The following is a 20,314-nucleotide window of genomic DNA, read 5'->3' as shown; positions in this document are numbered from 1 at the left end:
GCTTCCAACAATGTTCTTCTTTCTCGGGATTGTGTTGGCTATTAAGAGTCTTCTGTAGTTCCACACAAATTATAGGATTGTCTTCTTTTTCCTTAAAAAATGCCATTGGATCTTGATAGGGATTACATGGCGTCTGTAGATGCTTTTGCGTAATATGGACATTTTAACAATATTAAATCTTCCCATCCATCGGCATAGGATATGTTTCTAATTATTTGTATCTTCTTCAGTTTTTTCCATCGGTATCTTATTGTTTTCAGTGTATAGGGTTGTTTTTACCTCCTTGGTTAAATTTATTTCTAAGTATTTTGTTGTTTTTGGTGTTGTCATAAATGATATTTTCTTTATTTCTTTTTCAGATAAATTTTTGCTAGTGTATAGAAATGCTAGCCTTTTTTGTATGTTGATTTGGTATTCTCTAACTTTACTGAATTCATTGATTAGATCTAACACTTTTCTTGGTGGAGTTTTTGGGATTTTTTTATGTGTATAAGATCATGTCATCTACAAATGTAATTGTACTCTTCCTCTCCAATTAAGATGCCTTTTATTTCTTTTTCTTGCCTAATTACTCTGGTAGGACTTAAATCACTGTGTTGATGGGAGTACCATTCCTATTTAGAGTGGATAGCTTTGTCTTGTTTTTGACCTTAGAGAAAAAACTTTGAACTTTCACCATTGAGTATGATGTTAGCTGTGGACTTCTCACATATGGTCTTTATTGTGTTGTGGTACAGTATTCTACACCCAATTTGTTGAGAGTTCTTATTATGAATGGATGTTGACTTTTGTCAGATAGTTTTTCTGCATCTATTGAGATAGACATATAATTTTTATCCTTAATTGTATTAATGTGTTGTATCACATTTATTCATCTGTGTCTGTTGAATCATCATTGTTTCCACGGGATGAATTGTACTTGATGATGGTGTATGATCCTTGTAGTATATTGAATTTAGTTTGCTAGTATTCTGTTGAGATTTTTTGCATCCTGTATTCATGAGGGATATTGACCTATAGTTTTCTTTTCTTAAAGTGTCCTTATCTGGCTTTGATATCAGGATAATACCAACCTTGTAAAATGAGTTTGAGAGTGTTCGCTCCTCTTCTGCTTTTTGGAAGAGTTTGAAAAGAATTGGTATTCATTTTTTTTAGGTATTTGATAAAATGCAACAGTGAAACCATGTGCTCCCGTGCCTTTTGATGGTAGGATATGATATGATCTCTTTACTTATTATTGATCTATTCAGATTTTCTGTTTCCTCATGATTTAACTTTTGTGGGTTGTATATTTCTGGGAATTTGTGTGTTTCTTCTAAGATTGGCCAATTTTTGGCCTGTAGTTGTTCATAGTATCTTAAGACTTGTATTTCTGTGGTATCAACTGTATTATCAGACAGTTTTGAAGTAGATTCTTCATCTGTAAGATGGAGATAGTAACATTCAACTCTAGAATGATGAATGAGATAATGTGTATAAAACATCTAGAAAAGTATCTGATGGTTAATCAAGGCTAAACAAAAGTGAGTTAGTCTTGGGGCGCCTGGGTGGCTCAGTCAGTTAAGTGTCCGACTTCAGCCCAAGTCATGATCTGGCGGTTCACAATTTCGTGCCTGGCATTAGACTCTGTCCTGACAGTTCAGAGCTTGGGAGTCTGCTTCAGATTCTGTGTCTCCCTCTCTCTCTGTCCCTCCCTGGCTCACACTCTGTCTCTGTCTCTGTCTCTCTCTCTCAAAAGTAAATAAACATTAAAACAAAATTTTTTTTTTTTTTTAAAGTGAGTTACTTTCCTAGGGAGAGGCCAACAATAATTTTCTCTTTTCCCTTCTCATGGAACAGATGGGAATTGAAAAGAGAAGACCGATAGCAATTGGGAGACTAGAATTTGTGCTAATAAGAAAGAGGCCATGATCTGTGTTTTATCTAAAAACAAAACAAAACAAAACAAAAAAATGGCTTAAGAAGAAAAGAGGGTTAGTTTTTTAAGATTATATAGTTGGATAAACAGTAAAAATCATTTCAAGTGTATGTGTTACTTAAGAGTGCCATGCAGGGGCACGTGGGTGGCTCAGTCGGTTGGGCATCTGACTTTGGTTCAGGTCATAATCTCATGGTTCTTGAGTTTGAGCCCCGTATTAGGCTCTGTGCTGTCAGCTCACAGCCTGCTTCAGATCCCTTGTCTCCCTCTCTCTCTCTCTGCTCTCCCCACTCCCCACATACTCTCTCTCAAAAATAAGAAAACAATAAAAAAAAAAAAAGTGCCATGCAAAAATTACCAAAAATTAAGCATTACATATTTGGCCGCTGAGTACAGTGATTCCATATATATTTATAGTCAAATATTAACAAAATTACACATTGGTCAGGTTCAATTGTTAAAAGTTCAGTTTTCCTCATTTTGAAATTTTAAAGCATTTATGTGATGATGGTGTTTTAAACCATGCTACTCATTGTAACAGTTGAATCAATGAAGATGTTTTTTTTTTTCCGTTTGGTTTTGTTTGGTGGTGTTAAGCCTTTTTGGTGTAGGACTGTTTTATTATGTTGTAGCTGTTTCTTTTATTTTTTTTTAATTTTTTAAATGTTTTTATTTATTTTTGAGACAGAGACAGAGCATGAGCAGGGGAGGGGCAGAGAGAGAGGGAGACACAGAATCCGAAGCAGCCTCCAGGCCCCATCGATGCGGGTCTTGAACTCACAGACTGTGAGATCATGACCCGAGCTGAAGTCAGACGCTTAACTGACTGAGCCACCCAGGTGTCCTGCTGTTTCTTTTATAATAACAAAATTTATTTAAATTACATTAAAAAATTATGAGAGTAGAGCCAACATTTTAGTTTTTCAAAGATAATTCTCTATCATGTCTACAGAATATTGGGATTTTTTTTTTTTTCAAAACTAATAGTGTTATTCTCCTTGTTTACTTTCTCTAATATAATCTTAGGGAGTATTCATTGGACTTGTTTTAATATTCATTTTTTTTCTGACTTCAGGAGTGAAAAATACTGTCTTAAAATTTCTAAGGCTATGGTGTATTTTTTTGTGAGAATGCTATGTTGCCTTTTTATTCTTATATCATTAGTTACATGAATATGCATTATCATTTATAAATGATACAGTATACATAAGCAATACTACATTTTTATTTTTATGATTGCCAAGCAATGTCAGTGGTTTAAAACAATCTTGAATTTCTTTTCATTAATCATTGTAAGTATTTATAAACTTTGTTCCTCATGGATATGTTCATTTGAAGATAATACTATGTGATTTGTACAACCATTTTTGAGTAGTTGAAACTTAAAAGAATTGCAAATTGAAATTTCTTTGCCTGGTGGAAAAAAAATAAGTATGAAGTATGGTGGATATTGGCTTTTTAAATATTTCTCATATAAAGTGGCACATGTCACTAAGCTACCATTTTGGTGTATGTTTGGGGTGTTTTTTTCCCATGCTAAGTATGTACTGACTTTAAAAATTGGAGCTTCATTTATTGCTATCATTTGAACAGGTGTCTCAATGCTTGTACCTACTGCAAAACTAAACATGCCAGAGGGAATTTGGCGAGTTATCCAATTGATGAACTAGTCGATAGAGCCAAACAGTCTTTTCAAGGTAAGAGTTTCTAGAATTATGTGCTCTTTGACCACTCTTCTGTCTCCGTATGATGTATCTTGAACTTTATCACCCATTTTCACTTAATAGAAGAGACAAAAAAAAAAAAATGATTGACCATCTGAAGTGTGTTAAGACTTTTGTGGACTGAGGTGAAATACTTTTCAAGATTTCTACCTCTTTCTTTGGTAATTTTTGGACCATTTAGAAAATAGAGTGAGTAAGTGTTTCCAGGAGTGTTGGAAAAGGTAGATTCTACTATCAACTAATAAAGTTAGCCCTCTTTATCTGCAGGACTGTTGGACCAGTGCAGAGTGGCACTGGTAGAGAGTCCTAATGAGAATAATTCTTTGTGTGGGTGGCCAGCTACTTCTGAATCATCAGTTGCTGGAAAATGTGATTGTTTAGGTATCGCTCAGCATATAATAAGACTTATCTTTAACATGAGTCACGGCTGTGTTGATACATAACTGCTTATTAAACCATAAACTCCCTCTTTTGTCTTTGTTTATAGTATGTGTGTATAACATTGGTGTTTCTTTACGCCCAGCGTGATATAATCTATTGTCTCATAATCTTGTGGGTTAATAGTTATTGGCGATGTACTTTCCCTTTTAACACGTAAGTCAAATGCTGCTTTTAGTACACCCTCAAAGTCATAGTATGAGTTCTTTATTTAAATAGTACTTTAAATAAAGTGAGCGTTTTTTTATTTAATCTATGTAAAGCTTTTGTCAACATGAATTTGGAATGCTCTTTGTAATAGAAAAGTACCCTTGACCGATTAACATCTAACAATTTTTTTTTCCTTCATTCACATTCAACTTGTATTGAACAAGAAATAAAAGGCAACACATCGACTCTTACCAATATTCTGTTTCAGAGCCAGGTAATTATCTTATCTGAAGAACAGTCTGAGTGATTGTCTTCTGTACAACACGACTGTGTTAAGGCTTTTTCAGAAAGGGCATAAATTTGCACAGGAACTTAATCTACTTGAAAAATGATGCCTTTGCTGGTATTCTGAGTTGGTGTTTATTTTTCCCCATATCTGTCAGATAATGGGGATATTAAAACTCTATGGTCTGTCCACCAAACACTGCAAATTGGTAGGAGTATGATTTAGTTCTTTCAAAGGACTTTTCCAACATTATGCATTTCTAACTGCAACTAAATATAACTGGAAAAAATCTTCTCATTTTACTCTGACAATTTATTTTACAAACGTGAAACTGTTCAGTCACCATCTAGAAAGTGAATGTATTCCCTTGGCTCCCTTGCATCTATCCCCCACCTATAACCTATACTGACATTTTGACGTGATTGCTTCGTGACTTAGCACGGACACATTTATGTATTACATTTGACTTGAGGTAAAAACCAGAAAGGAATAATCCTAGTTTTTATAAACTATAGAATTTTGCTAAAGATAGCCAGCTCAGCTCTCTGACACATCTTTAGAAATGCCCCCTGAGCAATACAAGTACGGTGTGTGACTGCTGCAGACTTGAGTCGTCACTGACCATCGTCACATCCAAGTGGGTTGGCCAGTTATGGTGAATGTTTCAAAGTATATATCAGAGGTCAGCAGTGACTTAGTGTTTATTTATAGACCAAGTATTAGAAGAGATTTAGTTAGTATTGCTTTCATCCACACGAGTATGTGTGTGTGTCTGCGTATGTGCCTTTTGGTTCCTGACCGTGGAATGTTGGCAATGTAACCTTTTTCGATTGTCTTCTACCTGTACAGTAGAGTCGAAACGGAATGCTACTTTTTGGACTGGTGAACTCATTTGGTTGATGTATGGTACTCTTACTAGAATATTGAGATCATAACTTCCTAGGCAAGCCAGTGTGGTTAGGAAAACTTTGAGTCATTAGCTGTTTGATGTGCTTTGCCATAGGAGAGTTGGAACTGGAAACAGTGTTCTGCTGCTTACCAGCTGCTATGGTCTGAGGAAGGTACTTGGCCCCTCCAAGCCACGGTTTTCTCATGACTGTGACACTTAGCGCTGCTGGTAGTTAGAATTCCATATAGCTTCTACAGAGTAATTGCCTGTGTTCTTTTTTTGAAGCAGACATGTTACTTAAACTGAAGGAATTTAAAGTGAATCCAAGAAGTCTAATTTTGAGTGAGAATGTTGGAACATCTATAACAGACATTAATGACTAGAGTCAAATGACAGGTTTTCTTTTGCTGTTAAAATACGTTTTATGAAAAACGTCTCTATAAATAGAAACTACTTAGTGTGACAGTTACCTCTCGTTCTCTTAATTTGAGAAAAGCAGATTCATGCTGAGGATGGCCTCACATTCTTTTTCCACTCCAGGAACTATCCGTTGCTAACTTACATTTTAAACACACTGAGTTAGTTCATTATCTTTCTTTCTGCAGAAGACATTGGGATTTTACTGATCCGACAGAATTTCTGTGTTTGAGCTTTAGAATTGTAAAGCATAATTATGAAGGTAAATATAATAGAAGAAAACCCTCTTATATCTAGGACTCTTGCATATTTAGTTCTTTAGTAATCCAGGTGTTAGGAATATTTTTTGAGCTAGAACCCCTGAAATTCTTCACTACACCATTATTCAGTGGTCCTATAATTAATAATAAACAGTACAGTTCTTTGAAAAGCTACTTTAAGATGAAAACTCGTAAGTATGCTCTTAATAAATTTTTGTAAGAGGAAAGTCAGTGGAAGTTAAAGGAAAAGTACGTGTCCTTTCTTTTTCTTAAATTTTTTGACGACTGACTGTGTATGCGAAATACAGAGTGATTTATAAAAACTCTGAACAAATTGTAGAATGGGGATAGAACCCAGGTTGCCTGTCAGATGATAGAATCAGCACAGCACAATTTCTTTCTGAATAGCATATTTATGAAATATTTTATATTCATAAAAATTTATTTCTTAAAAGTTTATTTCTTAGTAGTCTAATGAATGAAGAGACTAAGGGTTGACCCAACGGCAAGGGAGCATTCAGAAGAGGTTCTGAAATAATCATGAAATCATTCTGAATGTACAGTGGTTTCCCAAAGAGCTAAAATTATACTGACTATACATTTCGGCTGCCAAAAAATGAGAAAGAGAGCTCGTTAAATTTTGAATGGATAGCATTACAATCAGAATTACTTATATTTTAAAATAGAAACTTTACCTTTTACCAAAAAAAATACATATATATTATTTAGTTTATATTTAGTTGGTTTCCTAGCTTTTTGTGGTTTTTTTTGTTTGTTTGCTTTTGTTTTGTTTTGTTTTTCTTTTTCTCTCATCCTGGTCCCCTTGATATTTTCACCTTCTCAACATGTTTCTCATTTTTGTGGCCAGTTCTGAAAAGAAGATTTATCAGGTAACGGCAGCTTCTTATCTCATTGTTCTAACAGACTTGGGACACCTTCCCCCTCACCTCCTCATCTGTGCTGAGATTTAGGTTTTAAAAATTCCTAGGCATCACAGTTTGGGGGGACTGGGGTTTGACGTGGTTGCATTTTAGATACCTAGAAAAACATGTCAAGCTATGACCAGGACTTTGTTGGGGCCAGAATGAATTTACAAGCTCGTGTTTTCTAGGATATTCGTATTGATTTTTCTCTAGCAGGTAATCAATCAGTTTCAGTTGTATAAGTGATGGAGCAAACCTTTTTAAGTGTGCCGGGTGAGTGGTGTGGAAACAACACCTTTCACTGCCGTCTCTGGAATCAAAATGTGGAGATGATGGATGAGCTATTTTTATAGCTATTGCGTGCTTTTCTAGATCTCATTTGTGTGTCGGTCCTGTTTTTTTCTTCCTCATAAATTTAAAAAACCCTCGCAAGAAAGTGGCCTAAACCAGTTATGGAAAGGTAAATAAATTGAGATGAAATATTCAAAGCAGGGAGAAAATTTCTTGGTGCTCAGTGATTTTAATTATTCCTGTTGAAATTTTTAAAAAATGAATTCTGTTTTATTTGAGACTTGCAGAGATACTGTCTGCTGCGTGTAGGATTAATTATGAAATGCAACTGGAAAACATTACTTCCTGACCTTTTGTATAGGAAAGGATATGAGCAATATTTGATTTTCGGAAGGATGAACTTAGATTGTTGAGTTACAGTGTATATCAAGCCACATTTATCTCATCACCTTTAGCAATGACTACTATATATTGATTTTGATCAGAGATCAAAAAAGAGATCAGTAATTGCATCCTGTTAATTTATGTGGCAGTTATGAGTGTCTCTTTTATTCCTTTATCTTTTCATTTGTGCCATGTTCAAAGAGAGAAATTTCTTTCTTCCATAGGATTAATAATATTAATTTGAATGTTATCCATTTGGAGGATTTTAGGCAGCTTACATTAAATGATGGAGCATGTAACGGACCCTGAAAATAAAAGCTGTATAAAATGTGTTGTGTTTACAAAAAGGGAAAGTAATTCTACTAACTGGTGAATCCTGGCTCTCCAGAAGAATAAGGAAATATGATTTATGTACTTTGACATGAGTGTGAAAAAGGAAGTATATAGTTTATAATGAAACATATACATGTTTGAGGCTGTAGACACTAAGAATTATGTTCCTTTCCTAAAAGACATTGAATGATGTAATAAAAATCCTTTAGCTGGTAATATATAGAAATGCCAGGTATAGCCTCTACATGGTGTTTTCTCCTGTTGCTTCTTTAAGAAACCCAAAGTATAATATTAAATGGTAACTTTTCAAAGAAATTTTAACGAGACACCTACATGCCACGTACATAATACATGTAACTTGGTAAGGGGACCCGATGCCTAAACAGGTATTTGTCCAATATCTGATCTAAATAAGTGAGGTTAATCACTTTGATTTTGAAGAAAGCTAGTTAAGGCTGTCCATGGCAAAGCAGAGTGTAATTTACCTGGCCTCTGCCTCTTCAGATCTCTGAGTTTCTAAGTCAGCGGGGTTCAAACCTTTTTTTAGCAATAAAGGGAATCTTTTCTTCAAATGAAATTTGAAAAGAGCCAAGGTATCATGGTTGAAGCAGAGGTGAGACCCTGTTTAATGAGCCCTAACCTCAGAGTCTTTCCCCAGAACATTTAGAATCCAGCTGAATAGTCTGGTGTACAGGTTTTCCCCGCCTTCCGAAAGTAGAGCATCCCTGTGAAATATTTTTGAAAGCCCAAGGGGCGTAGAGCAAAGGAGCAGTTACCATTCATTTGTATGGAAAAAACTTTGAGTATCTCCCAGACCCAAAGATAACCTCTCTTAGGTTTTTCTGATACCTTAGGACGCATCTTGCCAGTAGGTCCACAAAATAAATGGAGCTAAAGCACAGAGGCTCCCAGACACGGTTCAGAGCTGTGGCCGCGTGGTGCTGAGATGCTGAGCGTGGTCCCCAGGGGAGGAGCTCCGAGGGGCCACCCTCGCTGCCCAGGCTGCGCTCTGCCTCCTCCTTCAGCGGCGTGCCGCGAAACATGCTGATGCTGTTTTCGCTTTTCGCCTTTTTTCATAAAAACAAAAACCCTCTTTGGATTCCTTTGAGTTAGCGGAAAACAGGTAGCAACATGAGTCTTTCATAAAAGCAAAGTGGCCTAAATGTAAACTTGAGAACAATGGGAGATGCCTGTGTTCCTCAATGTGCCAATCCAGGTGTGGCAGATGTTTTCCTAAAAGCGCCGGGTGGTAAGTTCTTTAGGCTTTGTGGACCCTAAGGTCTCTGTTGCAAGTTCATTTCCGCCCTTGTAGCATGAAAGCAACCACAGACAAAACATAAATGAATGGGTGTGGCTGTGTTCCATTAAAGCTGTATTTGTGATTGGAATTATGGATGAGAGGATTCATTGGTCAGCTTTGGGGAAAGCTAACTCAAACAAATGAGAGAACAACTCTCTATGGCAGAACTTCCTGTTGTTTCCAATATGCTAATATTTGCCATAAATCCCTGTGAGAGGAGGATGTGGTCTTTAGGGCCAGAGGTTGCTCTCAGGTCAGTGTTCTCCGTCTGGCTGCTCGTTTTAGTCACTCGGCAGTTATAAAACCAAAACCAAACTTCTGTCTGTGTCCCCTTGCTGGCAAGTGCACCACACTTCCTGTGGACGGGTGGCCCTGCATTTTCTAAGGTACAGGTCCCTCTAATGTATACCCGGAGCTGAGAACTAGGATTGGGAACCATGAGTTTAGGCAATGTTTGGTGGAAACTGTAAAATGAACTGACCCTTTCCACCTCTGTTGAGAGGGATCTTGAAGAGGAAACCCTGGCCAGTTAGTAAGGAATGAGCTGAGTTTGGGAGGTTGGAAGGACGGCCCAAGCGTTGTGCGTGTGCTGACATTCTGGAGTGGTGTCAGAATCCTAAGGTGCCTATTTCAGTTTAAAGGGTACATTGGGTTTTGTTATCCCCAGAGTATCACAGAAGGGTCAGCTGGCATTTACTGAGTATATACTGTGCGGTATTAGAGACTAAAAAGATGGAAAGAAAAAAAAAAGGCAAGGTTCTTGTCTTGTAGGGGCTCCTCCTAGTTTATATTTAAAAAAATTTTTTTTTAATGTTTATTTATTTTTGAGAGACAGACAGAGACAGAGTGTGAGCAGGGGAGGGACAGAGAGAGAGAGGGAAAGACACAGAATCTGAAGAGGCTCCAGGCTCTGAGCTGTCAGCACAGAGCCTGACGCGGGGCTCCAACTCACAAGCTGTGAGATCATGACCTGAGCCGAAGTCGGGCGCTTAACCGACTGAACCACCCAGGCGCCCCATCGCGCTCCTCCTAGTTTAGAAGGACAGGGTGGCAGGTTGGGCTGATGAAAATTAAAGTACGCAGACCAGGGAGCAGGTCTTCAGATAACAAAAATCACCGAGCCTTTTAACATAAATAAGCACCTTTGGATTTTGAAAACTCCCATCGTCTGTCTGGGGCTGTGTCCACAGATGGACCACACTTGCATTACCTGCCCGCCTTCCCTGACCCTGGGCCCCTTTCCCTGACCAACCGGCGTTTCTCCTCAGAATCCTTCTCAGCACAGGGCTCTTGTCAGCCACCGCCGTTGGAATACACTTAGTATCCAAAATCGAATCTACTTGCCATTCTGAATCTTGAGGTTCATGTGATGCTAGAGGTCCGTGAAGGGGAGAAAACGAGCAGTGACACTTGGACCGAAGTCACTGTTAGAACTATATAGCTGTTTTTCCATTCATCCAACAAGTATTTACCAGCATTTGTCAGAGACAGTTCATGTTTTAGCTGGTGGGCACACGGTTTAGAAAAATGGGCGTAACGATACATTATTATCATCAGCCTTTGATGACTTCTGCCAGGAGGCCCCTGGATAAGGTTTGCTGATAACTGAGCAAACAGCTTATTTTGCTGGGAAACAAGGATGCGCTTTGAGGCTGCTCAACAGAACGGCATTTGCTCATAACTTGCTGAATTTTCATACTTGAGGGTGCATCGTACAAAGTACATACAAAGTACGATCCTATGCAAAGTACAGGAAACTGGGAGCTTCCAGGAATGCCTTTTTACATCCCTCCTCAGGAAATCTAGAGTGTAATCGGTCCCCCACTGTTATTGGTGAGTTTTACTTTTATTGCTCCGTTGTGTTCTGCGAAACAACTTGCAAATACACAAGTGTAGAAATGTATGTAAAATAACGAGACCCTGGGAAAACCTGAGAAAAAAGTCCAGTGTCGATGTGGAGTTGTAACATTGAAGGTAGGCCGTGGTCACATAAGTAGTTGAGACTCTGAACTTCTTGAGATCTTATTGTCCATAAGGAAAAGAACGACAGCTTGGCCTTGGATTTGGAGATTTCCCCCTGGGAGTCTGTGTGGAGCCGACTGAGAGACGTAGTACATCTCCACAGTGTCCCCTTAACACTCAGATGCGCATACTGGTTTCTTAAAGTTGCATATTTTGACATTCCTTGTTAAAACGTAGAGCCGAGCCCTGGAAAGCCTAACACTCTGAAAGGCTTTCTGGGGAGGCCAAGACAATACATCCCCAGTAGCTGTGACTCTGTAGTGACTTGGTCCCACTTGTGAGTCCCGAAGCTCGGGACTCCGTGCACCACAAAGGAATCCCACAGGAGAGGCTAACCGCTTAGGGGTTTGTGTACCCTCGGTTGTCCTGCAAGATGGTGCATCGCAGTGCCGGAAGAAGATACGAAAATTTGTGTTGACTTGTATGTTCTCACCCTTTGGATTTGTCTTTTGCCTGCATTTCATATCGTACAGAATAGACCAGCAGTGCAAAAATGCATGAGTGTGGCTGATGATCTGCACCTGTGGTGGTGCATTCCTAAATTTTCCGATTGGAGAAAGTGACTTTTCAAAATGTGGAGACCACGGATTTAGAGGAACACACGGCCCATCTCGCAGGTTAAACGTAGCTGTTCCAGCCAGACATTTGGTCTGAGTGGGGCAGCGAGTTCTTTGCTCTCAGTCATGGTCCGTAGGGGCCCGTACCCCGTTTGGCTTGAGTGCACATCCTTCTGTTGTTGAGGTCAAATAGGCAGCTGATGAAGTCGATGTCGTTTGGAGGAAAACTAAAGCACCTGATGAGGACTCTTGCCCTGCGCCTCTGCTCAGAGACAGACTCCTTCTCGTCCTTAACGCCTTTCCCCTCTCCTTCCATCTGAGGTCGAGGCCGGAAGACGGAGCCCACAGAGCGCGGGGTCGGCACGTGTGGCAGCGCGTAGTGGTTTAGCAGGTGCTCAGTAAATGCAGAATGAATGTCTGATCCTTGAATTGACGCCTGATGAAATTCCGTATGTGACTTGGAACCGACAATGAAAACGTAGCCTGGAAAAACTAAGTTTTACAGTGAGCAGGGGATCCTGCTTAGTTTCAGCAGCTCTGCAGGCACAGTTGAGTACTGTGTCCTTAAACACAGGCTTAGTTTTGTACCACCAGCTATTCAGTGGGGGTGAATTTCCAGTATTTGCAACAGAGAAATAATTTACTTTTGGAAATTATTTCCTGATAGTTAACGGGTACCTACCATTTCACTGAGTATTTCCACTTCGGCGCACATTTTCGTTATAAATAACTATATATTTGCATTGAGGGTTTATTATTGTTATTATTATTATTATTATTATTATTCTTGTACTAAACAGAATTCTGCAAAAGATGTTTGGTGACGGGGGACAAAAGTTAACCAAAGGTTTGCTTTCCCCGTTTGAACTGAGGCTGATCTGTCTCTGGGATCGTTTTGGCGAACTTGAAAGGCTGCAAGTTAGTTTTGGAAGGTTGTTTAATGGAATTTTAATAGCCTTGGAAAGATGTGAAAAGTGATACTGCTACCTGGTGGTTTGTAAACCTGACCTTTGTGAGATGTTTTCTGGGCAAAAGTACCACTTTGTGATGCCAGGAGCTTTTATTGATTCTCCGGAGTCTGCAGTTTTCTGACACTGGCTGTCAATTCATTCCAGCTGAAAAATTATTAAATTTCTTCTCCTGCTTGTGTGGATATTAAATTGCAGTAAACATACTTGCACAACGTCAGGTATGGCAAGCATAATTTTCTGCATGAAAAAAAAAATATTTGTTAGTGGGACCTTGGCTGTTCTGCAGAGGTTATAAATTTCTGAACTTCTTTTTATTTGTTGCTCTCAGTAATATTTATTTCTCTTGGGGAGTTCCAGCACATCTCTTGGTATTTGTAATGTAAGAAAGAAAAGTTTGATTTAGATCGCCGTCTTTAAAAAATAAGCCCCTTAGTTCATCTTTTCTGGTTCTGTCAACAAAAGAAGGATGAGAACCTGGGGTTAGTGGGGTTTAACCCGTGAAAATATAATTGGGGAAGAATGGGCACGATCTGGTGGAAGAATGAATTGAGTGAATAAGGGAAAGGTGAATGAATAAGATGACCATACACTCTACATAGAGCTTTCTGATTTCTTCAGTTTTAGTTAGGAGGGCGAATGCTGGTATGATGATAGTGATCATGTATAGAAGCGGATCTCCAGCTTTACTGTCTCTGTGGATAACCCTGGACCTCGGGGGTATACATTTAAATTCAGACAAGTGGCCAGATTCCCAATTCAGTAGGTCTGCCCTTGGCCTAGGGATTTGCATTTTCAAATGAATCGCTCAAGATGCCTCAGACGCATGTGGTAAGGACCACTTCGAGAAACTTCTATCTAGAAAACTTTCTTGATTAAATAACTCTACCGAGTCATTGAATCAAAATACTCAATGGAAGTGGAGAAGAAACTTACCATTTATGTGAGGAGATAAATAAAAATCTGTGCTGTTTTTCCCACGTAATAGATGCCGGGTGTGGAGCCGTTCCATTCTTCCCATGCCTGGCCTTTCATCAGATTATTGTGTGGAGCTTAAAAGTGCAGATTCCTAGGTGCCACTTCAAAAGATTCAGATTCTGTGAGCTAGGCTAAAGCTGGGGAATCTTTATTTTAAAAGCTTCATGGGTTTGGGATTCACCACCTAGATTTTGTCTGTGGTCTAGTTCTTTTTGATGTGTAAGTTTGTGTTGATTTTTCACTCTTCAAATATTGCTTTTTGGGTGTAGTTCGAGTTGAGCCTTTCAAAGCAGAGTATCACACCGTCATAATTAGAAGAACAAAAGGGCATTTAACTCTCATTTTAGAAAACAAATATATGTGTATCTACTGTGTATCGACATGACTGAAGTAATTAGCTAATTTGTTTTTACAGGTACACAAAGAGTATGTGCATTTGTGTAGTTTGTAAATTATCTTTATTTCCTTGAGATAAGATGTGCCTTTCTTTTTCTTTATCTGAGAAGAATAAATTTAAGAAATGCTAAATCTATACGGTAGTTGCAATTTCTCAAGTTTGGAAAGCGCTTCATTTTTATATACTTGCATGATGGAGTATTACACAGATGTGAGTGTTAGTGTTTACAAAGTTGACAGTAACCTGGAAAGTGTTGTTTCATAATCATGTTAAAAAAACATGCTGTAGATGTCCTTTACAATCACAACTATTTTTAACAAGCAAGCAAAAATAATTGAGTACAGAAAAAGGAGAAATTAAACCAATATGTTACTTTCATTGGAGAGACAAAGAATGTATTAAAATTTTTTCTGCTCTTAATATTTTCTGTAAGTACATACCCCTTTAGACTACAAAAACAAAACCTAGACCTCAACTTCATTTTTAAGGAATTGCATATTTTAAATTATCAGAGTTTTTCAGTGTAGAAAATTAAATCACACGTATTTGAAATAGAGTCACTTTTTATTTCCTAAGATACGGGAAACAGAAATGTGACTATTTGGAACAGTTGTTAAACTGAAACTTATTTGTACCTAACTTTGGAATTGGAGGGTTCTCTTTGACCATAGAACAGCCTGATATCCTGAAGATTTACTTTCCACAAATAATAAACTATGTGTAATGAAGACTTCTTCAGGAGAAATCTGAAAGCTGTGTGGCTTAACCTATTCTGTTTCCTGCCCAGCTCTGTGGTTGAAACTGCAATTCTCCGAACAAATCAAAGAAGAACAGGCTAGGGAGGAAACCTCTGCAGTGATCTTTCACCCTTCGCTTTCAGATGAGCACAAGGAGGACAGGGGACCTCCTAAAGCTCCCGCTCACTCCTGCAGTTCTCTTAACCACTGTACTCGGCTTCTTCTGTTCCGTGGAACAGCATTAAGAACATCTTCTTTGAAAGACAATTCAGAGAATATGGGGGGGGAGAAAAGACACGTGAGTAGGAGAAGTTTAGGGAAAGGAAGGTTGCCGGCCAGGAGACTAAGTGGTAGCTTCTTCAAAGAGGAGAGACTTGGGTCCACGGAGGGTAGTTTGCATTTGGGAGGAAATCCGATTGAATTTGGGATCAAAGCCCAGAAGGCCCCATGTGATCTGGCTGCATTCTCCACTCCACACTCCTCTTATCCTGCTGTCTCTCTAATGTGCTGTCACCCAACTCTTCTTCCTTAGTTCCTTAACACAGCACTCACTCTTCCTCTTTGAAAGGGTTTACCTGTGATCTTGCCCGGCTGTCTCTTTCATGTTAAAGTATCAGCTTCAGTGTGACCTCTTCATGGGGTCCTTCTTTGACAGCCCTGTTTAAGGGAATCTCTTACTTCTTCATCTCCGTCATATTGCACGTTTCCTCCAAAGCACTTAACTTTTGCACTTCATACCCAATTGTTTACACATTTCTTTACTTATAGTTTGTTCTGAGAAAGTAGTGAGGTTGCCTGTTCTATTCATCCCTGGACTCAGAGTTTGGCATAACGTATGACCTATCGTAGGCACATAGTAAATACTTGTTGAATGGATGCATGAATAAAAATTATACATTAATAGAATTCTATTTAGAACTATTTAAAAACATTTTTCTTAGTGAGGCATGCTATTTCTTCCTTTAAAATTTTTTTTATTTATTTTTGAGAGAGAGAGAGAGAGCGTGAGCATGTGAGTGGAGGAGGACCAGAGAGAGAGAGAGAGAGAGAGAGAGAGAGAGAGGAAGAGAGGGGGAGAGAGAATCCCAAGCAGACTCTGCACTGTCAGCTTGTAGCCCGATGCCTAGCTCAAACTCACGAACCATGAGATCATGTCCTGAGCTGCAATCAAGAGTCGGATGCTTAACCGACTGAGCCACCCAGGCACCCCTGCTATTTTCTTTTTAGAGCAAAGTATAAACGGCATAAACTGTATATATGGGTGTGTTGTCATCTTATTAGGAAAAACACATTTGCTTTTTCTAAAGACCCTCCCAGGCGGGTGTGAAGTGACAGGATTCAACGGTAGGAGTAGAGACAGTAGCAGTATTTCATGAATCGTGTCTGATAAAGGATTTGTGTGTGTGGGCACATGTGTACCAGATATGCAGAACTATCACAGCCCAGAAATGTGGAACACAATGTTCAAACTCAGAAGGGTTGCCCGTAAAGTCATCAAAACAAAAAGATGGGAGTTGGAGATCAAAGCCAGAGTATGAAACCAGAAAAGCGGAGAGAAAAACAAACCCAAGCACATGGAGTGTAAATGGGAGAAAGTCCAAAGTAGTTAATTAGAAAGGGTCGTATGACTTGCCACTTGCAGTGTGTTGGACTTGACTCGGGGTTTAAAGACTGCATGTACAGTGGACAAAGCCCACTTTTGTCATAAAACCTATTTGAAGTGTTTAACAGTTTGTATTTTCTTCTCCCTAATACCGTGTGGATAAACTATTGAAACGTTCTAGTAGACTGTTACTTGGGGGGCCCCCACTGAATCACACCTTTAATATTCATACTTCGTGTAGATAGACCCCTTCCCACGTTGGCTGTCAGCTTGGCCACCGTTGACTGGCTTTGGCCAATGGAACCAGGAAAGCATAATGCAAGTAGACTTTGTCCTGTACGCTGGGGCTTGTTTTTGTGGAAAGTTGCTTGGAGCCCTGAGCCACCTTGTTAGGAGGTCCGACTACTCAACTGGCAGTATCCTATGGACAGAGAGATGGATAGCCATCTTCTAGCTTCCTAGCTGAGACTCAGACATGCGAATGAAGAAGCCATGTTGAAGGTTTCAGCTACTACATTGATCAAAAGCTAAGCCTAGCCCAGATTGCAGAATTGTGAGCAATAATAAATTATTATTTTAAGCCACAAACTTAAATTTTTTTTTTTTTTTTTACTGTTTATTTTTGAGAGAGATAGAGACAGAGGTGAGAAGGGGAGGGGCAGAGAGAGAGAGAGAGAGAGAGACAGAATCCAAAGTAGGCTCCAGGCTCTGAGCTCAGCACAGAGCCTGACGCAGGGCTTAAACTCACGAGCCATGAGATCATGACCTGAGCTGAAGTTGGACGCTTAACCGACTGAGCCACCCAGGTGCCCCTTAAGCCACTAACTTTTATAATGCAGTGTGTTGTACAGGCATAAGTACGTTGTGGTAGATATTTTTAAGAATGTATTTTAATATAAAAATTTCATAATGCCTTTATTATATTTACAACACCTTTTAAGATTAGCCAGCTATATCCAGGATTGCTTTTCATTAAGCTAAATATGGTGGTAATAATAGGATTATAGTTTAAACAATTACTGGTTTATGCTGGGAACTGTTAAGCATAGAGAGAACTAAAAATCAGCCTCATCGTTTATAATGTACCGTCTAATATGTTAGCCGTTACGTCACTGGACGATAAGACCAATGATTCAGATAATCACAAGATTCTGTGGCATTTTGGTTAAGAACAGAATAGGTTAACTGCTGTTTGTGTAGTTTGTTAGTTCTGTGGCCTTGAGGAAGCTGTTTGGTTTATTCTCTCTCAGACTCAGTTTTCTGATCTGATAAGTAGGGGAAAAGCATACTTATTAGATAATCAGCATGAATATTAACCAAGAGACTGTAATGGTAAGTCTGATACTTTGAGAATACTTAATAAATGGTCACTAATACCATATTGTTTTTGATGATATAATAAGCGGGCAAGAAGGAGGAAGAGGAGGAGAAAATAAATCGATACCTAAGAAAGCTATCTTGCCATTTTAGTTGTTTCTTTCTGATTGTATTCTATGTGTGTGTGTTCATACACCCGCCTGCATTCACATGCCTGTGCTTGGGCTGCTTTTCAGAAGCGACACCGGACCCTACATGTGCTTCTCCCATCTTGAAGTGCGTGCGAGTCACTTGTGCATTTCGTTAACCTGCAGGTTTTGTGTCTGAAGGTCTTGGGTGGGGCCTGAGACCGTATTTTAAGCTCCCAGGTGATGCTGGTGTTGCAGGTGCTTGGAACACAGCAAGTAAAAAGGGCCTGTAGGATGACATGGTATTCCTGACCCTCACAATCCTCTTCAGTCTCCTCTCCAGCCACCGGCTCTCAGCATTATGTACCATATAATTTGTTCTTCAATCACAGAAGCTTTTCTTCAGACATCCACGATAGTGTGTACCAGGTTTACTTAAAGTGGTTTGTTTCCATCTCTTACCCTCCACCTCACCTCCTCTGAAATAGCGACTGCATGAATCTCGCTTATCTTTACATCACAATTAATGTTTAATTAATGTGGTTTGCATGCATGCACGCATGCCCTACGGTTCTTGTAAGTGCAGACTGGAAACTTCGTGTTTTGCCTTACCAAGCGCAAGCAGTGAATGCTCACAGAACCTTCCAAGTGTCCGGCTATGGATCCTGGAGTTTGAAGAAACAGTCAGCCAGTGCCCGTGATTGGTAATGAGGGAGAAAGATGGATTGTTCACGGATGTGAGGTAATTTACAGAGGATAATGCGCATTGGGCAGTTAAAACGACTTTTTTTTTTTTTTTTTTTTTGGTGAGTATTAATGTATACCCACACTATATTATATTAGCAAATAATGGCAAACTAGAGAACATTTTAGATAAAATGAACGCCTTACATAGGAAATGTGGAAGAAAACTGGAACGAAAAGGTATTATCTTTGAAAGGTTTTCTTTGAAAAACTTGGGTCGCTGCATATTGTATACGAGCAAATTCATGTCTTTTTACGTCTGTGCTTACTCTGGTTACATCTAGGCTTTATTTTTCAGACTTGAAATAATTTCCATGTAACAGACTGACCTTCATTTACAGTTGTACTGACTTGAAGATATAATGTACTGTGTAATTAGTTTTAGTAAAAAGAAAGGAGGGGGGATGGTGGGGTGGGAGAAACTTGGCACTGTTAGGTAGAGAATAAATTGAATCGATTTTAAAAATAATGTCTGTAAGTATATTAGCCTACCATTCAAATGTTTCCAAGCAATATGATTTCTGTAGCTAAGTTCTCAAGTAATAGGTGCTCTTTGTAAATTCATAAATATTGCAATTAAATGAAAATTATACCACCCATGAATTTGGAAATTTTGTAATGTTTTTGCTCAGATTGATTAATGTTTTGCATTTTACTGTATATGTCTTGGCTTACAATAATGACATTTAAAGTAGCTTACTTTGAGTAAATACAAGAGATTGGTTGAGATTTTTCCCCAGCACATTAGCCAAGGTTAGTGTGCAATTTAATCTTAATTGTTTTTGTTATTATTTATTTAACAGACGTTTGTCAAGTACCTATTAAGTGGAGGATTTGTGATGATGAAATGCTGTATACATTTCACATATTCTATAGTGGATGTTAGAAGGTAATTTGTAAGTATGGCTTGATAACAAGTTAAAAAACAAACATGTGTTTTTCTTCACTAAAACACAACTTGCTGAATTGTAAGGTGCTACTTAAAGATGAATGGCTTGTTCAGAATAATTTAAGTAAAAGGAAAACTAAGTAGAAACTCGGACCAATGTATTTTAGGTAAGACAAGGTGAGTTTTCAAGTTGGGTGTCAGCTAATTGTTGACATCTAATCACGTATTCAGCCGCCATATTGCTTTTCATTCTTAAACATGGACTCCAGGAAGCAAAATGGCTATCATCATGTAAATAGAAATTCATTTTGTGTGCTGCAAAATATTTATTCTATTCTACCACCAGAACATAAAATGGACTCTTTCTTTGCACATCAGTGGTTTTATTCCCAGTTTTATTTTCATTCTTATGACAGTGATTTTTTTTTTCAGTGAATGCAAGTGTGATTCTAAATATAATTCAGATGTTATGCCGTTTTGTGGGCCCCTGTATTCATAAAATTGTCTACGAAATGGGCATCAAATAATTTTCTTTGTGCTTTTACATCTGGCCTTTCCTCGTTACTTTCACCTGGTGAATTCTAGGTGCTGGTGCTCTCGTCCCTGTTTTACTGAAGCACAGAGAGGTTACAGTGCACATCTGAGCAAGAGTACTAAAATG

The 20,314-nt window shown here is 38.7% G+C and overlaps 1 protein-coding gene across 8 annotated transcripts in view; it reads left to right on the top strand.

Moving 5' to 3' along the window:
• The window catches only part of CDKAL1 (CDK5 regulatory subunit associated protein 1 like 1), a 706,407-nt gene that overhangs the window by 301,859 nt on the left and 384,234 nt on the right, over positions 1-20,314 (top strand). For all 8 annotated transcript variants that reach the window (XM_019425254.2, XM_019425255.2, XM_019425256.2 and 5 more), the window contains one exon: positions 3,512-3,615. In XM_019425254.2, coding sequence (XP_019280799.2) covers positions 3,512-3,615 — 104 coding nt within the window. The remainder of the gene's footprint in view (positions 1-3,511; positions 3,616-20,314) is intronic.

Source organism: Panthera pardus, unplaced genomic scaffold, assembly GCF_024362965.1.
Source record: "Panthera pardus isolate Hobbes unplaced genomic scaffold, ASM2436296v1 HiC_scaffold_17, whole genome shotgun sequence".
NCBI lineage: Eukaryota > Metazoa > Chordata > Mammalia > Carnivora > Felidae > Panthera > Panthera pardus.
Note: the sequence above shows the minus strand (reverse complement) of the source record. Positions and strands in the feature narration are given on the sequence as shown.